At 38.7% G+C, this 22478-nt stretch overlaps 4 protein-coding genes across 4 annotated transcripts; 2 read left to right on the forward strand and 2 right to left on the reverse strand.

Moving 5' to 3' along the window:
* Positions 1-5434: 5434 nt before the first annotated feature.
* LOC126605829 (putative F-box protein At1g65770) lies at positions 5435-7070 on the forward strand. Its single transcript, XM_050273278.1, has one exon. The coding sequence runs from the start codon at positions 5584-5586 to the stop codon at positions 6859-6861; it is 1278 nt and encodes a 425-aa protein (XP_050129235.1). The 5' UTR covers positions 5435-5583; the 3' UTR covers positions 6862-7070.
* Positions 7071-7517: 447 nt separating this feature from the next.
* Positions 7518-8817, reverse strand: LOC126601099 (uncharacterized). The gene is made up of 3 exons (XM_050267767.1): positions 8544-8817; positions 7949-8213; positions 7518-7855 (listed from the first exon to the last, which is right to left on the reverse strand). The coding sequence occupies exons 1-3, from the start codon at positions 8665-8667 to the stop codon at positions 7636-7638; spliced, it is 609 nt and encodes a 202-aa protein (XP_050123724.1). The 5' UTR covers positions 8668-8817; the 3' UTR covers positions 7518-7635.
* A 2036-nt stretch (positions 8818-10853) lies between these two features.
* LOC126602767 (thiol-disulfide oxidoreductase LTO1-like) lies at positions 10854-16141 on the reverse strand. The gene is made up of 7 exons (XM_050269642.1): positions 15736-16141; positions 14144-14447; positions 13938-14052; positions 13144-13226; positions 11574-11741; positions 11223-11360; positions 10854-11081 (listed from the first exon to the last, which is right to left on the reverse strand). The coding sequence occupies exons 1-7, from the start codon at positions 16053-16055 to the stop codon at positions 11001-11003; spliced, it is 1209 nt and encodes a 402-aa protein (XP_050125599.1). The 5' UTR covers positions 16056-16141; the 3' UTR covers positions 10854-11000.
* A 3121-nt stretch (positions 16142-19262) lies between these two features.
* LOC126605736 (thiosulfate sulfurtransferase 16, chloroplastic-like) lies at positions 19263-22476 on the forward strand. Its single transcript, XM_050273174.1, has 6 exons — positions 19263-19548; positions 19831-19941; positions 20056-20129; positions 21257-21327; positions 21441-21494; positions 22088-22476. Exons 1-6 carry the CDS (start codon positions 19388-19390, stop codon positions 22160-22162), a joined length of 546 nt encoding a protein of 181 aa, XP_050129131.1. The 5' UTR covers positions 19263-19387; the 3' UTR covers positions 22163-22476.
* The last annotated feature ends 2 nt before the right edge of the window (positions 22477-22478 follow it).

A 22478-nucleotide genomic window follows, 5' to 3' on the forward strand; every position in this document is an offset into this window, starting at 1 on the left:
TTGGGGTACCTCTGCAAACAAATGACACTAAAGCAAAAGTATCTTATATCACCAGGGTAGAAAGCAAGAGTATCTCATATCATGTTTTCTCCCTGTCATTTCCTTTGTCTTTGTTCTTACCTGCAAAGACAAGGATAAAGAAAGCAATATGCCGGAACCTCCACTCAAACTCAGGTAAGGAATTGACTACCTGGAACCTTTGCCTAGTTGCTTACCTGGCATTGTTCTCGAGTACCCGTCTTCAGCTGTTGATGTACTTCCAAAGAAGATGCCACATTTGCCTGGAGAACAGATAAGGCAAGTGAAAATGATATCTTGCAACATGTGGAGACAACATGTAGAAGAAATAAGCAGAGAAGAATGCAGCATGCACAGTTAACTCAGCAGAAGGAGTCTGAGTTGAGGAACTCAAGAAGCTGCCACATTTGCCTGGAGAACAAATAAGGAAATGCAGCATGCACAATTAACTCAGCAGAAGGAGTCCAAGTTGAAAAAAAATTAGAGAGAAGAAGGGGTCTGAGTTGAATCGAAGAGCTCGAGAAGCTTCAACAACATATTGACAGCACCATTGCCGAAGAACAAAGCCTCGCTATGCAACGTTGTTAAATCGCCACCACTTCTTCGAAAGCAAGAGTATTTCATATCATGCTTTCTCCCTGTCCTTTTCTTTGTCCTTGTTCTTACCTACGGGACAAGGAGAAAGAAAGCAATCAGCCAGCACTTAGTGTCAATCTTCCGATCTGGAACCGACTGCTTGGAACCCTTCCATGATTGCTTACCTAGCACTGCTCTCGAGTACTCGTCTTCCACTGCTGTTGTACTTCCAAAGAAGTTGCCATATCTACCTGGAGAACAGATAAGGCAAGTGAAAATGATACCTTGCAGCATGTGGAGACAACGTGCAGAAGAAACAAGCAGAGAAGAATGCAGCCTGCACAGTCAACTCAGCAGAAGGAGTCTGAGCTGAGGAACTCGAGACGATGCCACATTCTGCCAGAAGAATAGATAAGGCAAGGGAAAATGATACATTGAAGCATGTGGAGACAAGCACAACAAAGCACGTGTCGATTCATCCACTACTTCTTCAAAATTAAAAGTATCTCATATCATCAGGGTTGCAATCACTCTGGATGGATGACTCGTTTTGACCCTCAAATTCTTGGGTCGACTCGCTAGGCGTTGTGGGCTGCACGTGCCAATTCACCACCCTTGAATCAAATCCTTAAAGATCAAGTCACCAACTGGAAGAAGAGTCCATCAATCTTGAAGATCATACTGTTGACCAAACTGCTCAGGTGTGAATTAGAAAGATTGAACAAAGCAACAAGTCATCACCTTCACCTCGTGCCTGTTTGCCATGTGTTCGAGTCAACCTTCAAGAATCAAGCCTCAACGGCCCTTGAAGAAGCTTCCTGCCAAATTCAAGATCAAGCCTCGACGGCCCTTGAGGAAATCACAAGTCCGATTCAAGATCAAGCGTCCACCACCCTTGAATCAAATCCAGTTCAAGAATAAGCTGTGGAAAGTTAACAATTGGAGGAATCCAGAAAATACTCCAACCCAGTTCAAGATCAAAGCTGTGGAAAGTCAACAAGCGCAAAAACAAATACGTGCCAATTCATCCACTACCAAAGCCAAAGATCATCTACCACATGAAGCTCCATTTCAACCTTCAAGATCAAGCCTCGACGGCCCTTGAAGAAATTTCAAACAAAGTTCAAGAACAAGCCTCAACGGCCCTTGAAGAAACTTTCAGCCCAATTCAAGATCAAGCCTCAACGGCCCTTGAAGAAATCTTCAGCCCAATTCAAGATCAAGCCTCGATGGCCCTTGGATCGACATCTACATTAAAGGACTTCAAAACGCATCTTCTACACGTGACAAGCACATGTATATGGCGTGCCTTGAAGTGGGGGCATTTGTAGACATCGAAATTTCAGTGAAATAAATGTTGATCAATAATTAAAATTTCAACGTTCACGTGTCACATAAATTTTACACATAACAGGTGACTCGACGAAAAATCGAGAATCATCAGAAAAGTCATCAAACAGGACACGTGTCAACACCTGGCAGAAACGATTTATTTCATTTAAATAATATATTCAAAATTAGGCTTTGGAAAATTCTATAAAAAGAAGCCATTTCATTCATTTTAGGGGGGAATTCAGAACAAAGGGAATTGATAATCAATTCATAATCCATTCACCTCACACCAAAACCTTGAAGCTTTGAAACTTCAAAGCTCCCAAGCAAATCCCGAAGGATCAAGAAAGCTCTCTTCGTTCTTCGTCAACCCAACCTTCAAGATCAAGCCCCAACGACCATTTGAAGGAACTTCCACCAATTCAAGATCAAGCCCCGACGGCCCTTGAAGAAAGCGTTTATCGTTCATCATTCATCATTCGTTCATCCTAAGATCAAGCCCCAACTGCTCTTTGGATCAACAACATCAACAAATCCACACATCCAACCGTTCTTCAAGATAAAGCCCAAAAGCCCTTGAAGATCCATTCGTCAATTGTTCATCAAGATCAATCCCCAAATGCCCTTGAAGATCCGTTCATCAACAGTTCTTCAAGATCAAGCCCAAAAGCCCTTAAAGATCCATCCATCAACTGTTCATCAAGATCAAGCCCCAAAGGCCCTTGAAGATCCGTTCATCAACAGTTCTTCAAGATCAAGCCTAAAAGCCCTTGAAGATCCATCCATCAACTGTTCATCAAGATCAAGCCTCAAAAGCCCCTTGAAGATCCGTTCATCAACAGTTCTTCAAGATCAAGCCCAAAAGCCCTTGAAGATCCATCCATCAACTGTTCATTAAGATCAAGCCTCAAAAGCCCCTTGAAGATCCGTTCATCAATAGTTCTTCAAGAACAAGCCCAAAACCCCTTGAAGATCCGTTCATCCATTAACCTTTCAAGATCAAGCCCAAAAGGGCCCTTGAAGAAACTTCCAACCGTTCATCCAAGATCAAGCCTCAACGGCCCTTGGTTCAGCATCACAATCCACAAATCAACACCTTACAGAGATCAAATCAGAGGATCAAGTTATAAAGAGATTGTAACCCCTAAATCATTAATATAAATATTATTTTGTACATGTTTGTTCTTGTCTCGTTCGTTTCAGGAATTTCCGTGTTTACATATTCAGTCACGGACTTAAAGTCCTAGAAGCGAAGATGTTGCCAGTCGTGTCTTGCTTCAGGCAATGAGATGTCTTTCTGGTGATCGAAACGGTCGGCCAAAGCAAGCTAGAGGGTGCGTGGGTCCTCTTCAGCGAAATATTCAGTCTACAGTGCATCATGGATATGCCTTCGAATGAAAATCATTGTAGTAGCCTTCTGAGCTTCGTCAACAGGTTTGTTGGCGATATGTGTCTTGATGGTGGCTCTAATGCCCTTTGCAGTTAGATGGAGCTTCACATCTTGAACCTACTTCAGATAGTTTCTTCCATAGACTTCTAGAGCGGAGAAATCAAGCTTGTTCAAGTTCAACATGTCCCTAAAACGGAGGGGGAAAAACGTGATTAGTCATATGGAAGCCATAGACATATATCGTAGAACATACAAGTTCTATAGACATTTATTGGTTTAATTTATACAACTACAGGTTTCATGTGGTATGTTTTGAATGAAAACTTCAAGTTTCAAAGGCATTAAATTTGAAACTACATGTTCAATTTAGTTTTATGAACAATTAGTTCATAATGAGAGGTTCCTGCAAGAAGAATGCAATATACAAATTTGAATATACTGGATTTGAGGTTCTTCAAGAACTTAAGTGTGAGAGCTTCGTTACTACGAAAGTATGTTACAGTTCAAAGTATAAAAATAAATTATTTAATCGTTAATGTCCAAAAGTGATCTTCAGGTCAATAATTTTGGATTCATTATCAGACTAATAGACTGCAGAACACTTTTAATTAATTCAATAAATTGGGTCATACGGGGTATATTGTAGAAGCTAAATAATATTAAAATAATATTATCGGGTTGAAAATATGGCATAGCCCAAAGAAGAGCTAGGTGCCGTGAGCAAAAGGGCTAGGGTTGGCTACTAAAAACAGCCCTTAGGGTAGCTGCAGGCCATGGGTCCAGGGGGTAAGCCTAAAGGCTTACGGGAGTTGAAGAAAAACCCCAGCCATAGCTGGGTTTCATGTCTGGGCCGATGGGGCACGGTTCAGGTCCAGCGAAAGCTGGCTTGTGGGTTTGGGTGTGTGAGGGCTAAGCCTAGCCTTGTGGGCTAGTTGGTGTGGGTCATGGGAAAAATCCCAGCCAACTGGGTTGGATTGGATGGCTGTAGGCCGGGGCAACACAAGGCCCAACAAGCACATGAGTTTGCTGGCGGGCGGGCCAAGACAGCATGATTGGACTCGGGCCTTCAGGCTTTGTCGAGGTTGATTCCAGGTCGAGGTCTAGTTGTTGCTTGCACAGTGATGGTGTGGTGGTGCATCGCACCATGTCCAATTCCCCCTTTGTTTTCGAAATCCCTTAGGGTTTAGGAAACCCTAAATTTGCTTCTAATTTAATTTTATATATTGACTCACATATTCCACATAACAATTTAATTGTGCGATGCATGAAACATATATATATATATATATATATATATATATATATATATATATATCGTAAGGAAAAATATAAACAGGGAGGGGTTCATCCATCATGGGGAATATTTTCATGCTTCGTGAACGTTTCAAATATCTTCTTTTATTTTAAGCATACCTGATTAGCAAAAAACGAATATAAGCCTTTGAATTTGGTGGATGATAGCCTCTTCCTTCGATGCGTCAATTCCTCAGCTTCTGGCAAGTGCGTGCTGATAACGTGTTGTATGCCTATTTGATTGAATGATCTAGGGTTGAGAGAGAGAGAGAGAGGGGGCCGGCCATAATTAGAGAGAAGAGAGTGATTTAATTGTGAGATGTGTTTGATTCACCTCATTGTGCCTTTATTTATAACAGTAGGATAGGTAAAAACATATGCCTTTAGGATTACAACATTTAATAGGTAATCAACTCCTAATAGGAATATAAGATACATTATCATATTTACTAAGATTTTCACAATCACATTCATATTCTAAATATGACTGTAACATAATCAACTATTTAAAGGAGTGAAAATAAAATAACAATAATAAAGTAAAAATTAAATAAATCTGACAAACTCACCTAATCATTGTTATATAGGTTGATCCTCCATTCGCCCAAGTCAATCAAGATGGAGACGAAGGAGTGGTCGGATCTTCCAAAGTAGCTATGGTCGGCAATCAGTAACATAATTAACTATTTAAAAAGTGAAAATAAAATAACAATAATAAAGTAAAAATTAAATAAATCTGACAAACTCACCCAATCATTGTTAAATAGGTCATTCGTCCAAGTCAATCAAGATGGAGACGAAGAAGGAGTGGTTGGATCTTCCAAATGAGTTATGGTCGGCAATCGATAACATAATCAAGTATTTAAAGGAGTGAAAATAAATTAACAATAATAAAGTAAAAATTAAATAAATCTGACAAACTCACCCAATCATTGTTAAATAGGTTGATCCTCCATTCGCCCACGTCAATCAAGATGGAGACGCAGTGGTCGGATCTTCCAAAGGAGCTATGGTCGGCAATCGGAAATCGCCTCGACAACCGCCTCGACGTTCTCCGATTTCGCAGCGTCTGCAATACATGGCGCTCCTCCGTCTCCCCTTTTCAACAACCCGTTACCCTTCCTCTGCCCCTCAGCTTCTCTTCCCCTCCAGCCGCCGAGGATGGCGGAGCTCTGCAGACTCAACCCAAAGCCCTGCTCCTTCAAATCAAAGTCTATCGGATGGAATCGCTTGTCGGCGAAAAACCCAATTCGTCAAAACCCTGGGTGGTGAAGTTTGAGGAGTCGAGTTCCGGGAACCTGCGATTGCTGCATCCAATCAGTAATAAGCCACTCAGGTTTTCGCCTGCATCTAACTCTTTAAAGGAATTCAATTTGTTGGACTTTAAGATGGTCGAATTGCGAAAATCGTACAGTCTGCAGTTCAGGAATAGTCTCAATGTTGTTACGGCTTGTGTGAACAAAGTGGTAGTCATGGATGCAAAGAAGTTGAATGATTGTGGTATTTTTATGATTTGCAATGGCGGAAAGTTGGGTTTCTTGAGATTCGGGGATGAGAAATGGACCCATGTGGATGAACAAAACTCACATTATGATGATCTTATTGTGTATAAGGGTCAATGCTATGTTGTTGATAGATGGGGAACAGTTTCATGGGTCAATTCGGATTTGAATGTGATCCAATTTTCGCCTCCGTTATGTGGGTTTGGCGGGCGGAAGCATTTGGTTGAGTCCCTTGGCGATCTCTTCGTTGTTGATCGGTACCTTGACAAGTGTGAAATGGAAAGGTTACCAGAGCACAATGTTGAGAATGAAAATGTTAGTGTTTTTGGCCCTAATTTTCAAGCTCCTCCTCCTCCTTTCGCCGCTTCTGTTGACGGCAAGGCTGTTGATTTTAAAGTTTATAGGCTGGATCAAGAATGGGGTATGTGGGTTCAAATGAAAAACTTGGGAGATCAAGTGTTTATTTTGAGCAATGATGGGTCTTTCGCCGTCTCCACCAGAGACGTTGGTAGAGTGAAGGGAAATTGCATTTTATTCACTGATCAAAAGCTTCCTCATTTACACGGAATTGGGGGATCAAAAAGGCCTAACACTCGCGTGTTCATGCTAAAGGGTGACAGCATCATTCTGGACGGACATGCTTTGTCCGCCTTTAACAAAATGCTCCATCCACCATCCAGTTGGCTCCGCCCTGTTCTTGGTTTCCGTCGGCATCGGCTTGCTGACTGGGATAATGCTGACAGCGAGTGAAGACACACTTTCTGCATCTCTCGGAGGCGGAATATCCACTTTCTCATGAAGAGTGATTTGTAGAATCATCTGCTATGAACTAGTGTAAAATCATCAATCTAGTTTATCCGATGTTATTGTGGATGTATATATGCAGATTATGCAATCCGTTTCTTTGTTGAACTCAAATCTTTACATGTAATTGGTAATGTAATGCGTTTCTTGAATCAGATTCCCCTCCTCACCCACCCCCTTCCACTCTCTCTCGCTTGAACTCGTTGTCATCCTTAACACGCATTAGAAACCATAAAAATTGGTGAAAGAGTTTCGATTGAAGACCGTAATTTTTGGAACTTATCATTTCTAGGTTTTTGTTCTTGAGTTAATAAGAGTCTTATTGTTGGATAAAACTGAATCGAAATGAAGAACACAAAACTTAAATTTCTTGAAACATACGACTTAAATTTCTTGAAACATACGTAATTTCGCACGCTCTCCTTCAACCTTGGTTTCTTTAATTTCGTGACTTCCTTTTGAAATCGTAGCACAAAGGTTGTAAACTACAAACATTCACGACAAAACTCCTTTGATTTTATAAGATTTGCGTGATGATCGATGGACCAATTTGGTTTTAGTTGTTAATTTTTCAATTTTATTATAATTTAACAGACCAAAAATTTCAATTTTTGGATTTATATATATTATCTAAATACAACCACATATATCCTAATCAAACACTAAATTGTAAAAAAGCGAGAAGAACTAAAAAAATAACTTCTCAATTATTACGACTAGCTAAGAGATGCATCTCATGGAGTACGTCGACACAGGCGAATCAACCGCGGGCGCATCGTACACCCTCGGATGATCGCTCTCCAATCCGTAGTCCATCATCGGACGGTGCTCCAAGTCCTCATCATGATCGTACACGAAATCAGGCACCTCAATCTCGCTCCTCCTCACGTGCTCCCACAAATAATCGAGCCTGCTCACGTACCTCAGCTTTCCGTATACCCTGCGCCGCACCACAAGCGCACGTTAGTACAAATGACAGGAAAAATGCTTGCATGCGCCTTTTCCGTTCCAAGTAAATCAATCAATTATTTACCCGTCGGTGAAAAAGAAGCGGCCGAAGGTGGCGAAAAAGAGGCGGGCCTGGAGGCCGGGGTGGAGGAAATACACGGCTTCGAGATTCCGGCGGACGCCGATCGGGATGGCGTCGTAGATTGATCGGACGGCTGAGATTCCGGGGAAGTTCTCGCACCTTTGAGCTCCAGTGTGCACGTACAGCACAGCGAACGGCTTTTTCTCGATCTCTGGGAATATTCTCTCCTCCAAATACTTCCGCAGAGCATCAACGCTCACAATTCGAGCTAAATAATACAAAAAATAAAAAAATAAAAATCAGATAAAAACTAAAATAAATTGAGGATAAATTGTTGATCACGAAGAATGATTAAGAATCTGTTTGGGAATAATCTTTTGAAGTGCTAAAAGCGCTTTGAAATTGACAGAAAACGTTATAGGTCACAAAAGCACTTTCTGGAGAAGCACTGGCTTCTTCAGAAAGCACTTCCAGGATCGCTTGAACTTTTGATAAAAAAAAAAGTCAAAAGTATTTTTAATAAAATCAATTCTAGCACAAGCGCTCTGAAAGAGAAGTGCTTTCTACAAAAAGCAATCTCAGAAGATCCCTAAAATACCTGGAAAGAATTTGCCGATGATGCGAAGGACGGTGCGGCCGCGTTTGTCACGTCCCCTGATCCTGAAGATGTCGAGCTTCTCGATGAGTTCCTGCTGCTCGGAATCGGAGATTTGAGTATGCATTTCTTTCTGTTTACTTTGGATGGCGAGAAAGTGAGGGGAATTGTGATAGAATTTTGAAGCGGGAAGGGAGGATGAGGGGGTCAATGGCGTTGGATGAGAGAGAATTATGTAGCCGACGACAAGCGGTATTATTTCGTGACTGGCTCAGGACTTAAGGGGGCCAATGGAATATTCGGACGGATCTTCCGTTATTGGAGGTATTTGGGTGTCTGATTGCTGAGTTGGCGTTCTGTTGATTAAATTAGGGTTTGGATAGGATGATGGGCAGTTTTAGTGGAGGGTGGGTCCAAAGATCGAAAGAGGTGAGGAGAAAATGTCCTTCGAAGGGTTGAACTAGTAAGAGTGTTTATGGCATGGGCATGTGTTCAAGGCTTAATCTACTTGGCTAATTAAAGAAAAAAAATGCTAATTGGGCAATTGGGATTGTGATATGGCATGCGTGGAGGTTAATTTTAATGGTTGATGCATATGAGGCTTGTAATCATTAATAATCAGATAAAATAAAATTTAATTTGGTGCTACGCGATATTAATGTTGGACACTTTTAGGCCCATCCGAATGTGTCAGCCTAAAAAGAAACCACGAAGAGCCCAAGGCAAAGTCAAAGACCATGGGAGACCAAGAAGCCCAAGGTCCAAAGGGCTTGGAATGGAACACGTCCGACTGCTGAAGGGCTTGTCGAACAGTGATTAACCGACCGACATGGGTATACGAAAGGCTTGTCGACCGTCGAGAGCACGTGGGTAGACTAACAGCTTTATGACATAAATCTCTAAGGGAAGGTCTACTCAAACACCAATCAAGCCACTTAGCGACCCAAATTCAACTGCAGGGACCTAGGATTGAAACAAAAAGTGAGTCGCAATGCGCTTGGAGAGGTTGAGTTCGACAATCGAGGTAGATCGGAGGCTCAATTCGCTTTACAATGTGAATGTGTGTTATCTTAACTGGACACTCATCACTTCGTCGTCAAATGTCTAGATGGCAGATGACAAGATGTTAGTAAGCTAGTCTATGTAGGCAGCGCATTGAATGCCAAGTAGGAAAGACCCAAGGCTGAGGGGTTCACTAATGGCCTGTATAAAGGGGTAAAAACCTCCAACAAGGGGGTTAGACCAAAAAGGAGAGAGAGAATTGATGTATTAGTTGAGTGTTGTTTTTTAGTCTTGCAGTTAATAGAATTTGTGCAATGCAGTGGATGTAATCCAATTTTTAGAGGTGAACCACTTGCATCTATGTGTCCATTTCATTACAATCCACATCCCAAGCCCACCAAAGCTTTAGTATGTAGTTTGTTAACTTGCAAATTTTGAGCGTTAACACGCGAATAAGACACATGCAAGTAATTATTGATGCATGCGAGACATTTCAACATTAATAATCATGATGAAAGAATGCTTAATTGACAATTTGAGTAGCATTAACATCAATATGACAAGCAACAGACTAGTCGTTGATGCATCTAACAGTCAAGATCAATTTACACGTGTAAAAGTGACCATAACATTTGTTTAGTAACTCAAATTTTTTTTTACAGAGGTTTGGTAGCTTCCGAAGCATACATGATCTCATCCAATGGGATTTCTCTCTTTCTATTTGTTCATTGACTGATAAAAGTTAAAAGTTAACTCAACATTTTGGAAAGGAGCAGGATTCTCTCACCTCTTAATTTCTTTCTCCTTCTATCCCTTCTTATTTAAACAGTTAAAATTAAACCACGTCAATATCTTATATTGATTTTTTTTATTTTTGTATAAAGGTAAAGAAAAAAAGGAAAGTTCGAGGGAGGGATAAAAGGAGAGAGGATTAGGAAGGAAGAGAACCTAATCTTTTTTAGAAAGTCCATGCCATAGCTCTTTGTCCGATTAGGTTTAGCTTTTAGCTGGTAGTGTTGTACTGCCCTACATGTGTTGTTGTGATCCTATCGTTCGTATTAAACTGGGCTTGATTTTATGGCCCATTTTCAATACCAAGCCCACTTTCAAATTAGGCGGCCCAAAGATGGCATGTCTCATCTAACCCTACTCTGTTATTGTCGAGAATTTCTGCTCTGCCACCCGGTGTATACACTCGGTGTGACACAAGATCTTTCCGTTCTTTGGGGGGAGTTTCGGTAAGCATATAGAACGGTAGGAGACAGCTAATTTTGGGGAAGAATATATTTGAAGAGTCTTGAAACTTGCAAATTAGAAAAAACCAGCTTCTTTGGTCTACTAATCATAATCAATACAGGCAACAATTGTACAAGATATATACGATCGGGGTATGTAAATAATACCAGAATTTTTCTATCATCTTTACGTGTGATGCCACGCAAAACGCCATGGCTGAATCTACGGAGGCTGACTGAAGTCTTTCAAATCAAACCCAGATTCCTGCGCAAGCTCCGTCAACTCTTTTTCTCCACTCAAAACCTGTAAGAAGCGCCAAACTTTATGAGAACCAAGTAAATCTTCATAGATGGGATGAGTATTGCAATTACAGCACGGTTCGCATGACAGTTTATATTTGAGGATGACCGAAAGTATGGAGTGATCTATGATGGTATTTCTCACCTGCCCATTAATCACCCATGTAGGAAAACCTTCAATTTCGACATCAAAGCATTCCTTTTGCATTATAGTTCCTTTCCTAAATCCACCAGGGAAGCACTCTACATAATTCAACAGCTTCGCTGCCTCACTTCCAAACATCTACACGATGCACAAAGCAAACAGGATACATTAAAAGTCCTAACACATAGAAGATAACGCTTTATTTTTCAAAATGTTTATCATGAAGTATGGAATGATTATTATGGATAACATTATTCTTCCGAAGAACCTTGGGAGAAATCTGAAAGAGATGATAGAAAGAAAAGCTTCATGAGTGAATCAAATTTAATTAGAACTTTAAGATCTAAGTACCTGTTTTTGTTCAACACAGTGTGAACACCAGAAAGCCCCATACATTTTGGCACCGATAGCGCTCAGATGCTTTGCAATAGATAGAGCAAAAGGACTTGATGGTGTTGTTATCTCAGTTGAAAAATATGGAAGATTGATGATATGAGTAGATTTTATATTATATATTTTACCCTAATCTTAGTATATTTTGGTTAATATTTTGGAAGAATTTTGAACTTTGAATTGTATTTTCAATATAGAACTTTCGACTTCCTCTGGAGCAAAACATGACCAAATGGACGAATTTTGAAGTAATTCCAGTTGGAGGACGTTCGTGAGTCACTTAGCTTGATCGTATCAAAATTTGGGATTTTTCCACCAAGCGGTTATTTTCTGGCGATAAAATAAAGGAGCGATACGCGGTGCTGGAAAATGACGTTTCTCGGATTAAATTGTGTTTTTGGAGCCCAAGATGACCTCGGATGGGTTCGTGGCCTTCTGGAAAAGTGTTCAAAATATTCCAAACATTAGATCCAGCAATATTGGGCCAGTTTTGGAGCAGCTTATGGGTCCAAAACGTGACTGTTCAGATTTTAGATGAATTTTACCATTTAATTAAGGATTATGTTTCCTATTTTATTTAATTATTATTTTTAGTTTCCTAGTGGAAATAAAGGATCTGTTTTTAGGGTTTGTGTTGGGGGGGGGGGGGCTTAGCAAATATATTGCTTGGCCGTCTATAGTTTTTTTTTGGACCCTTCCTTTTATGCAACTTTGGAGACAGAGAGAATTGCTAGGATTTTGGAGATTTTCTACTTGAGGGTGTTTTCAATCATTTTCTTAATAATATTTTCTATAATTTCAATTATGAATATGTGTAACTAATTCATTTTGCTAGGGCGAAACCTTGAGCCTTAGTATGAATATGTGATTTTTATTTAATTGCTTATGATTGATTGCATTCATACTTTGAATTGTTAATTACCGAGATAAAAACTATCTAATTGTCTTAATGCCTGATCACCATTAGGATCTTTAAAAAAATAATTTGATGCAATTTTGGTCGGAAGGTTCCTTGAAATTGACGCTGGCTTCTTGTGATTAATAATTGTAATTTCACTTAGGATGAACACCACGTCTTAAGAGTTGCATAGTTTTTCAAAGGGTTTTCATAAAGCATAATGAGTCTTTCATGTTCAGATTTGATCCAAACGTCCAAACGGGTTGCAAGTTTGATATACGTTCTATATTGGAGGTTCCAAGTAGAATATAAATTAGGAAAACCTAACCTTCAAAGTGGCATGTATAGATCATTAAGTAATTGGTAAAAGTTCATAGAATTGCTAGGTGATAGTGGAACCTAGTGCTTTCTTAATTTGATTTCTCCCAAAACTGTTTTCTTTTCCCTGTAGTTTTAATATTGTAGAGTGTCTTATTTTTATTAATTAAATTCGTTTTTAATTTAAGTAGGTTATAAAATCAATCATCTCAATTTCTACTTTACAATAATTAATTGGAATTTGGTTTGTTTCGAATTATTTAATAACCCTGTGGAGAACGACCTTGCGAGATCCGTTTATACTACAACAACCTTGTGATTCTTGCAAGTATAATAGGAGTTTTTTAGCCCGTTCACATGTGTAGTAAAATCCCTATCAATCAATTTCAGACGGGCTGTTAACATAAAAAATGTAACAAGGAAATATATGAGGACAATAAGCACAGAAAACTGATAAAAAAGGTAACCAGCAGGCAGAATCTACCAAGAAGAAATTTGTGAGCATTCCAATTCGTTAAATATTGACTAGGCAATTCATATCGAGCAAAAAACTATGGGAAAGGCTTTGGGATTTAAAGATAAAGGTGATAAGGTCAATACACAGAAAACAGATATTAATTTCATCTACATAAATAGTCAAGTTGGCAACATCTTTAGACTCAACACAATAGACTACACAGTGAAAGAATGATCTATTCATATTTCATATCAATGACCATTGAATTCCCATTACGGTGAATTCCTTAAACAAAAAGTAACAAAGGTGAAGAAAATAGAATATAAAGGAAACCACAGCTACCTTGATGCTGTGAGCATCAAACCTACCATACATTATTTATGATTTACTCTTTACTGTTATGAAAATCATAGTAACACTTAAGTTTATCCGTCTCCAATGTTTCCTACCACTCTGACTGCCGTTCATATTAACATATATTTCTATTTCCTCCTCTATCAAATTAGTTATACAGGCAGCCTCATAATACAAGAAGATTGAGCTTCAAAGCAGAATACAAGTTCCGTTAATCACCCATGAATGGCTTGACAAACTAACACATCCATGAAACGAAAAGCAAAAGAATAAAAATATGAGTTAGGTTAATCACCTTGAGGGGGCACAGGTGGAAGAGCACTAAATGACCTGTTGAAAGTCACAACCACCAAGCTTGCTATACAAAACAGCAAACCCACTTCCTTCGGTACTTTTTCCAACCCAAAATCCTAAATTTCAATAAACCCAAATGCTAAATCACTGCCATTAACATCAAATCAAAGAGAACAGAAAAGAACAACATCCAAAAGCTCACCTTTAAAGTAATGAAAACAAGGTGAAAGAGAGCAAAGCGGATAACAAGCAATACGAGCAAGAAGCTCCTGAAAACTTTGTGCCAAGAATGTACAAAAAGCAAGCGCTAGCCGCTGCCATGGAAGTTGAAGTCCCAAGCAATACTAAGCGAGCATTCGATTCATCAATTCCAAAAGGCAACTTCTTTGCAGTCAAAAGCTGCACACCCAGAGTAGCAACTAACCCATAAGCAACTATTCCGATAAGCGGAAGAGGAACACCTGGGAAAGCAAAAGGGATTTTTATCAAACACCTTGCGTGCAATGCAATTCATTTCCAATCCACAAAAACCCAATCGAAATTTTCACTTTTTCTTGTTTTGGGCAAGGTCTTAAATGCCGATATTATCGGTTTTTCGCGTTATTAATATTTTAATGGTTATCCAATTAGTTTTCGTCAAAATATCGCGATATTTTCGATAATATCGCTGCAAAAAAAACTCAACCTACAAAACCCGGCAACCAAAAATGGCGTCGGTGGCAGGAGCAGCAGCAGCGCTAGCTTCTCTCTCTTCTTCCCTCTTCTCCAAACCCTTCATCTCTCTCATCCCCATCCGCACACTCCCCCGCCTCACCTGCTCCCTCGCCACTTCCTCCTCTTCTCAGAAGTTCAACATCACATTCGCGCCACCAAAGCCCAAGCCCAAACCTGACTCCACCGAGCTCGACCCGGATGCCCTCGCCGGCATGCTCGTCATCCCCTGGATCGTTCGCGGCGAGGACGGCAACCTCAAGCTCCAGTCTCACCCTCCCGCGCGGGTAGGGTGGATGTGGACGGGGCGGAGCTGGCTGATTTCGGTGACGACGGTGACGAAGCCGGAGGGGGAAGAAGAGGAGGGGAGACGGCGGATGGAAAAGGAGTAGGAGGAAACGAAGAGGGTTTTGCAGGGCCTTGATGCGGTGGCGGAGATGGCGAAGAGGGAGAGGGTGAAGAGAGCGATGAGGAGAAGGAAGGTTCGTTGACTCGTTGACGCCATTGATTTACCGGCACAGAGGAAAAGGGAGAGCCTCTCGTTCTTTCAAGTTTCAATTGGCAATTTAGGGATTTTGAACAAGTCTCTGGCCCCAAATTACCTTACTTTTATTGCCCTCAACCAGTCCAAATAATTACATCATATTAAAATTTGTTTAATTTTTTTTCAGTTACATCATAGGAACTCTATGTGATACTAAGTCACTCATGTATTTTATCATGCAATGTATAAAGTATAAAATATTGTAATAATTCAATATATATAAATGATTATGGTGTGTTTAAACTTCTTTCATTAATTACTACATACTTTTTACATTCACAATGTTTGTCAACTCGTTATATAATCAACTTAAATCAGTTAAATCCATCATGCAATGCATTTCCTTCCAATTTTTTGTGATAAACTAATAGATAATTAACTAAATAAACATCATGCAAAGTTTCAATAAAAATTTCCAAGTTTTTCTTACAATTTCTGTGGTTTTTATTCAATTTTTATCGATATCGATAATATCCTGATATTTTCATCGATATTTCCGTGTTTTTGAACTACCGATATTTCCGATATCATCGATATTTTATACCTTGGGCAGAATGCATTGGAATTTGTGAGCTTAAGATAAGTCAAGTACGTCGTCTCGAGAAACCCAATGCCTCTGAGCCCTGCGTAGAGTTTGTAGGTCAAGTCACTCGAAGAAGACGGAGTCAACGACGCCGTTTCGAATTCCGAGTCGTTGGCGTTTTGATTTGGTTCTGTAGACGAGCATGTTATGGGAAGAAGCAGAGATCTCTGACCCCAATTCAGAGATTTATGGAGGAGCGGGAATCTTCCGTGGGTCGACGGAGACCGGCGCAACGACGAGAACGGAGGAGATGTTGGGCTCGCGAACGCCAAAGTCGCCATTTCTGCTCTCACATTCCACCTGAAAAATCAACAGAGATTCGCGGTGATTAATATGGGCTGGCTGGGCCCAAGTAACTTCTCTATGGCCCAACCCAAATTTCCCAACGGTCTATTTTGGCTGGTGATGAAACGGTTTTGGGGTTTACTGTTTATATTTATGGGAAGCCTTTAGTCCCAAATTAAAATATAAAAGAAAGAAATTAGTCGTTAGATCCACATCACATCAAACTTTAATGATTCAAACAGTCTATTTTTCAAAATCATGTTATTTTCATCATAGAAGAAGATTTCTCGAGATAATAAGGAACAAAGGTACGGAATTACTATTTGTACGTTTGTCTATCTCTATCTCTCACTAATTAACCTAATTACGTGATGAGAGAATAAAGAGAATGAATACAGTGTTGGCTATCCAAGAATCTCCTCACCACAGAATTTACATTTTAAAAATGCTTTTTGTAGACAATCAAAACATGTGAACTATCTAGTTAGGCAAAAGAAAATGATAACTAAATACTTCTATTTAATTATGATCATCATATTGAATAAATCCAATAAAAAAACGGAGATAATTAAATAAGAGTGTATGTGATTCTCATGCTTCTTATGATATTGAAATTTGTACGTAAAATGTTACGGATTCATAAAACGTATATTGCCACACTGTGAATAAGTTCGTCTATCAGCCACCTCTTAGTTTTATAATATCTCTCTTTCCAATGTTACAAGAAGTCATAGATGTGTATTCTTAGATTTTTATACAAAATTTTAATAGTCAATCAATTTAAAACTTTTATAATGCACCAGATTATAGTGGATGCCTGAATTTACATACTTGAATTTCGAAAGTCAAAATTTAGTCTTTAAAATGCCAGTGCACCAAATTTGCAAATTAAGAGCAGCTACTAGACTGGGCTCCAGGGGATCCGGACATCCCCACCAGGCCCGAATCACCTGGCCCAGTGCGTAGATGGTATGACATCAAGATGACATCAGCCATGATTAATAATACCAAAAAAAAAAAAATCTAACTCATTTTTCTACAAATACTCAACCATGTTCGTCCACCTTACACCACATTTCAATATTCTCAATTACTTTCAACCAATCTTTTATTATTATTTGAAATTACAAATATAATTATCCTTTATTATTTTATAAAAAAATTAATAATAATATTTTAATACCAATAGTCTAGGTTATTCAGTTTAAGTGTAAAAATGCACTTGAGCAGTTAGTGTTTACTTTAGGGTAGGGATGGGTAACGGTTATGGCGGGCAGGTAACCACGGTTATTTACTTATAATCGTTTAAGCTCTTACCCGCATAACCGTTTACCCGTTGGGTATTTACATAAACGGGTATACCCATACCCATAGCCGTTTATAAACGGTTAATCATACCCATAACCGCATACCCGTTTATTCGTTTTTAACCCGTTTACTCTTTTTTTACCTGTCTACGTTTTTTTAACAACTTGAAAATTAAAAAGAAATTTGTCATAATTTTCTTTTTCTAACAATTAAATACCGTTATAAGTATATTTAACATGTATTTTTGTATTAACGGCAATATTATTTATGAATATATGTGATGTCTCCCAATTATTTGAAGGTCAATCTATTACAAAAATCATGCATGGTTGTAGGTTAATTAATATTCTTGTGTATATATATATATGTGTGTGTGTGTGTGTATGTCTGTATGTAAGTACCCAATTTTAGCCAAGAATGCAAAGTTGAAACATTGTAAGTCCTTGTGTGTGTGTGTATGTATGTATGTCTGTATGTAAGTACCCAATTTTAGCCAAGAATGCAAAGTTGAAACATTGTAAGTCCTTGAACCCCAATTAGCCCCCCGCCTTACTCTTCTTCAATTTTTCCCATGCAATCCAAGGCATTCCAACATTTTTTATTTCCCCTCCACCAGAATCTCACTATGTCCCGCTCCATCTCTTTGCACGTACTCACTGGAAGCTTAAAACAAGACATCGCATAGCTTGGCATAGCCATTGCAACTGCCTTAATTAACACCTCCTTACCCGCTTGCGACAAATATTGCTCTGCCCATCCATTAAACCGTGCATCCATACCCTTCCGAACTTCTTCGAACACCAAATGCTTGGAATGCCCAAAATCCGCAAGCAATCCCAAGTACTTCCCAAAACCATCCCTATCTTGAGTATTAGTACATTGCCCAATTGTCTTCCTTTGCCATGTAGAACAATTAGCTCCAAAAAAATAAGGAGCTTTTCTCCCGATTAATAAATTGCCCGGAACCATCCACATAACAATCAAACACCTCTAGTACTCTCCGAATCCTGTACTCTCGACAAAAAATCACCGAATCATCCGCAAAAAATAGATGTGAGATAGACACACCCCCCAGGGCAACCTGCATACCGTGGAGCACTCCAATTTCTTCGGGATACTAAACTTAGCTAGAAACTTTTTTTTTCTTAGGTTTACATATATTAAAATAAACGGTTAAATGGGTACCCGTTTATAACCACGGGTAATACCCATAACCGTCTATTTAAATTTCACGGGTAAACGGTTATACCCATAACCGTTTATTTATTTAAACGGTGATCCATAACCGTAACCGTGAAATTTAAATGAGCGGGTAACCGCAATTATCCATAACCAATGGGTATTTGCCCATCCCTACTTTAGGGAAACTTTTAGGGGTGGACTTGCCTATAGCCTAGGGGGACTTTTAGGGGTAGAGTTGCTCTAAATGATGTGTCACTGATAAGAAATAAGCACGTTAATCAACACTTGATAATCCAATCATCAACTTCCATATCATTTAGTTTAAAAAAACCTGGTTTACAAATTTAGTCTAACATTAGCTGGGAATAATCTCAAGGGTAATGCTAGGGTAACCAAAATTATAAACCAAATTTGGAAATCAAATGATATGTCACTAATAGGAAATAAACACATTAATCAACGCTTAAGTAATAATTCAATCATCGATAACCACATCATTTAGTTTAAAAGATTTGATCTCTCTAGTATTATCCTAATAACTCCCAAAACACAGAATCTTGTCAGCAGTCTCATCCACCACCAGGTGTACATACATGTAAAAACGAGCAAAGGTTGAAACTTATCCATGCAAAAGTATGTGTGCCTCATTTTTGAGTCTATCTGAATACCAAAACAACAGCTAAGACTTCAATAATTAGAAATATGATGGCGATTTCTCTGACATGACACCCCCATTAATCCTCCCTCACAACCATTTTCCAAAATTGCTCTGATAAAACTGCAAAGCTGCATTGCAATCTGCAAATCTCAGATACCAAAAACCTAAATAATTAGAAATATGATGGCGGTTTCGTCTATGTCATCCTCCTCTTGCTTTACTAGCTCTGCTGCAATTCGATATCCTTCACTTCTTTCTCACAAAAATCTCATCCACAAATCTTCATTTTCTCTAAACGGGAAGAGACTTGGCACTGGATTCCAAAACAACTTCAACTTCTGGTAAGTAGAAGAAAAAAAAAACCCAACAAAACTAGAAAAATAAAATTATTTTTAATTATGTAAGTATAATATTGTTAGGTAACAAATTTCAGACTTGTGCTTTCTCGCACCCCTCGCCTTTTGTTAATGTCTCTTGATTCTTCTTTGATTATTCGATCCAAATGCGAGAAAAAAATGGATGGCGCGAGTGCATGGGGAGAAAAATGGGAGTAGGAAAATCATTACTTCCAGATTGTTATTGTGGTTTTTCACTAACTGGATCTTATTTGGTAACTGGGAAAGTGTTAAAGTTTCTCAGAAGAGGAATTTGGAGGCCGTTGGAGTTCCAACTTCGGTGCCAGTTCGTGTGGCTCACGAGCTTCTTCAAGCTGGACACAAATATTTGGATGTCAGGTAACTTCTCTGTTTTCTTTTTAAGCCTATTTAATTTTTTTGTATTAAGTTAAGCACTTTGTTAATCTTTGATTAACATTTTGTTTAACTGTTCTTTTTTTTATTTTTGTGTAGGACTCCTGGGGAGTTTAGTGCAGGGCATGCACCTGGGGCTGTTAACATCCCTTACTTGTACAAAGTTGGCTCAGGTTCAGTATTTTCTCCACTCTCCACCCCTTTTTCCTCCACTATTTTGTTAAATTATTTTTCAGAATTATAATCACCAAAAAGAGTGGCTCAAGAACCACATTTTATTAAACAACTGCAGAAAAATTAATTAATTAACATTGTTTTTTCTTGCCCTAGTTGAGTAACATTGAAAATTTGCAATCTTCGTTGCAAAAAAAAAAAAAAAAAAAAAGAAAAAAAAAAAAAGGAATCTGAATTGTGCTTTGGAATCCTTTAGACCGTCATATATGACTGTTGCATCCATAACATTTACATCTAGCCGTAATTTTAACAATGTATTTAGTAGAAAAATTCACAGTTTTTGTGTCTTTTTTACAATGTATTAAAAGCGTGAGGCGTGGGCGAGGCGTTCGAGGGATAGCTTCGCCTCACGGGACATAAATTTTTTAATATATACACTGAGCGTACACATATATTACATTAAAAAAAATTATTAATCAATAATCACCTTGAGCACACACATATATTATAAATACATATACACACATATATATACATATATTATATTATATATATATATATATTATATAATAGAGGATGAAAAGCACAATGAGCACACATATAACAATGCACGTAGACAACACACACATCCATTATATAAAAAAATAAAAATCAGAAGAAAAGGCAGAGAGATGATAGTGCAAGGAAGAGGTATGAGGCAGTTAAAACCCTACCTAAACTTTGGGTTTGGGAGTAAAAAGAAAAAAAAAAAAAAAAAACTCCCCTGAGGTGTGCCTAGGCAGCTCCAGTGACACCTTATGTTGCCTTCCGCCCACTCCCTCAAAACAGAGGCGGCAACCCTCAAGCCTAGCCTCACAGGGTGCCTAGGCAAGCCCTGAGGCGAGCCTTTTAAAACATTGCTTTTTTATTATAGTTTGAAATTGAACCATAGGGGTCATCTCCCATATTTAGGCAAAAATTTTGGTCCTACTAGAAATTGTAGTGACATTATGGTGAGAAAAGTTTATTTTTATTTTTCGAACTCGAACGATCAGGGAATTCGAATAAAGATGTTGTTTGACAAGGTTTGGCATGTTTTGTGTTATAATGGTATAGTAAAACATTTTGGCAATGTTGTTCTATGCAGGGATGTCAAAGAACCCAGAATTTCTAAAAGAAGTGTCATCACGTTTCAGAAAACATGATGAGATTATAGTTGTGAGTCCAATTACTCAAAATGTTTTACTCCTAATTTCTTCTTCTTTTTTCTTTCAATAGTTTTTTTGTAAATTTCTGTCGTGGTTAAGCTTTGATCTTATGCCTTTCCACAGGGATGCCAGCTTGGGAAAAGGTCGATGATGGCTGCAACTGATCTTGTAGCCGCTGTAAGCACATTACCCTTACTTACCTTTCACTGCTTTTTTACTTTATCTCTAAGTAAGTGGTTGATGAAGATGAAAAATGTGCATCGCATTTTGGTTGAACGTCATTGTCAAATAGGTTGCATAACTTGTATTGCCGATTAAAATTCCGAAAAGAATTTATCCAAAGCCAGAATGTGTGTTTTAGACATGTTTTGTTTCAGTAATCGGTACTTAACGTTAGTAAGAAACACTTCGAGGATCCAATTATAGAAAGAGAAAGAAAAACTCTTACCTATCAATTATTAACGTCGGTGAAATAATAGTGTAGTGAAATAACAGCTCGATCCAATTGTTAATGTTGGTGAAAAAATAGCTCAAGAATAAAGTTAGAAGACAAAATCCCTCAACTAACAATTAAACTAATGATCGGTGCAATCTTTGTTCGGGCAACCAGGTCCTTTTCCTTATTCAGAACGGTGCTTCAAGTGTTTTTGGCTAATTAAGGGAGTTACAAGGGACTTATCTGCGAAGAGTCCCCTTGGAATTGGTATCCTTGCAATCAAAGAATTGATAAAAACTGACCAGAGCTTTGTTCTTTGATCTTCTTTTTGCAGGGTTTCACTGGCATTACAGATATAGCTGGTGGGTATGCTGTTTGGACACAGACTGGACTTCCAACAGAGATATGAAATGTGATTGTTTCTTGCCAAAGGGAGAGAGAGAGAGAGAGAGAGAGAGAGAGAGAGAGAGGACTTTGGAACCAAAGGTTATGGTGCAGGAAAAATAAAAACTCAGATAAAGTGGCAGTAGAGCCCTGCGGAAGCATAGAAACTTGGTTCCAAAGAATATTATTGTAAAAAAGTGGCAACAGGAAAAAATCATGTAAAAGCAAAATTAGTAAATAAATTAAGCTATCACAACCACAAAGTTGGCATCCAATATTATAGTCGCTTACTAATCGACGCTCTATTAAATTGAAACTATTTTAGTTCTTGACTTTTAAGA

The sequence above is a fragment of the Malus sylvestris genome, chromosome 15 (assembly GCF_916048215.2).
Source record: "Malus sylvestris chromosome 15, drMalSylv7.2, whole genome shotgun sequence".
NCBI classification, from domain to species: Eukaryota; Viridiplantae; Streptophyta; class Magnoliopsida; order Rosales; family Rosaceae; genus Malus; species Malus sylvestris.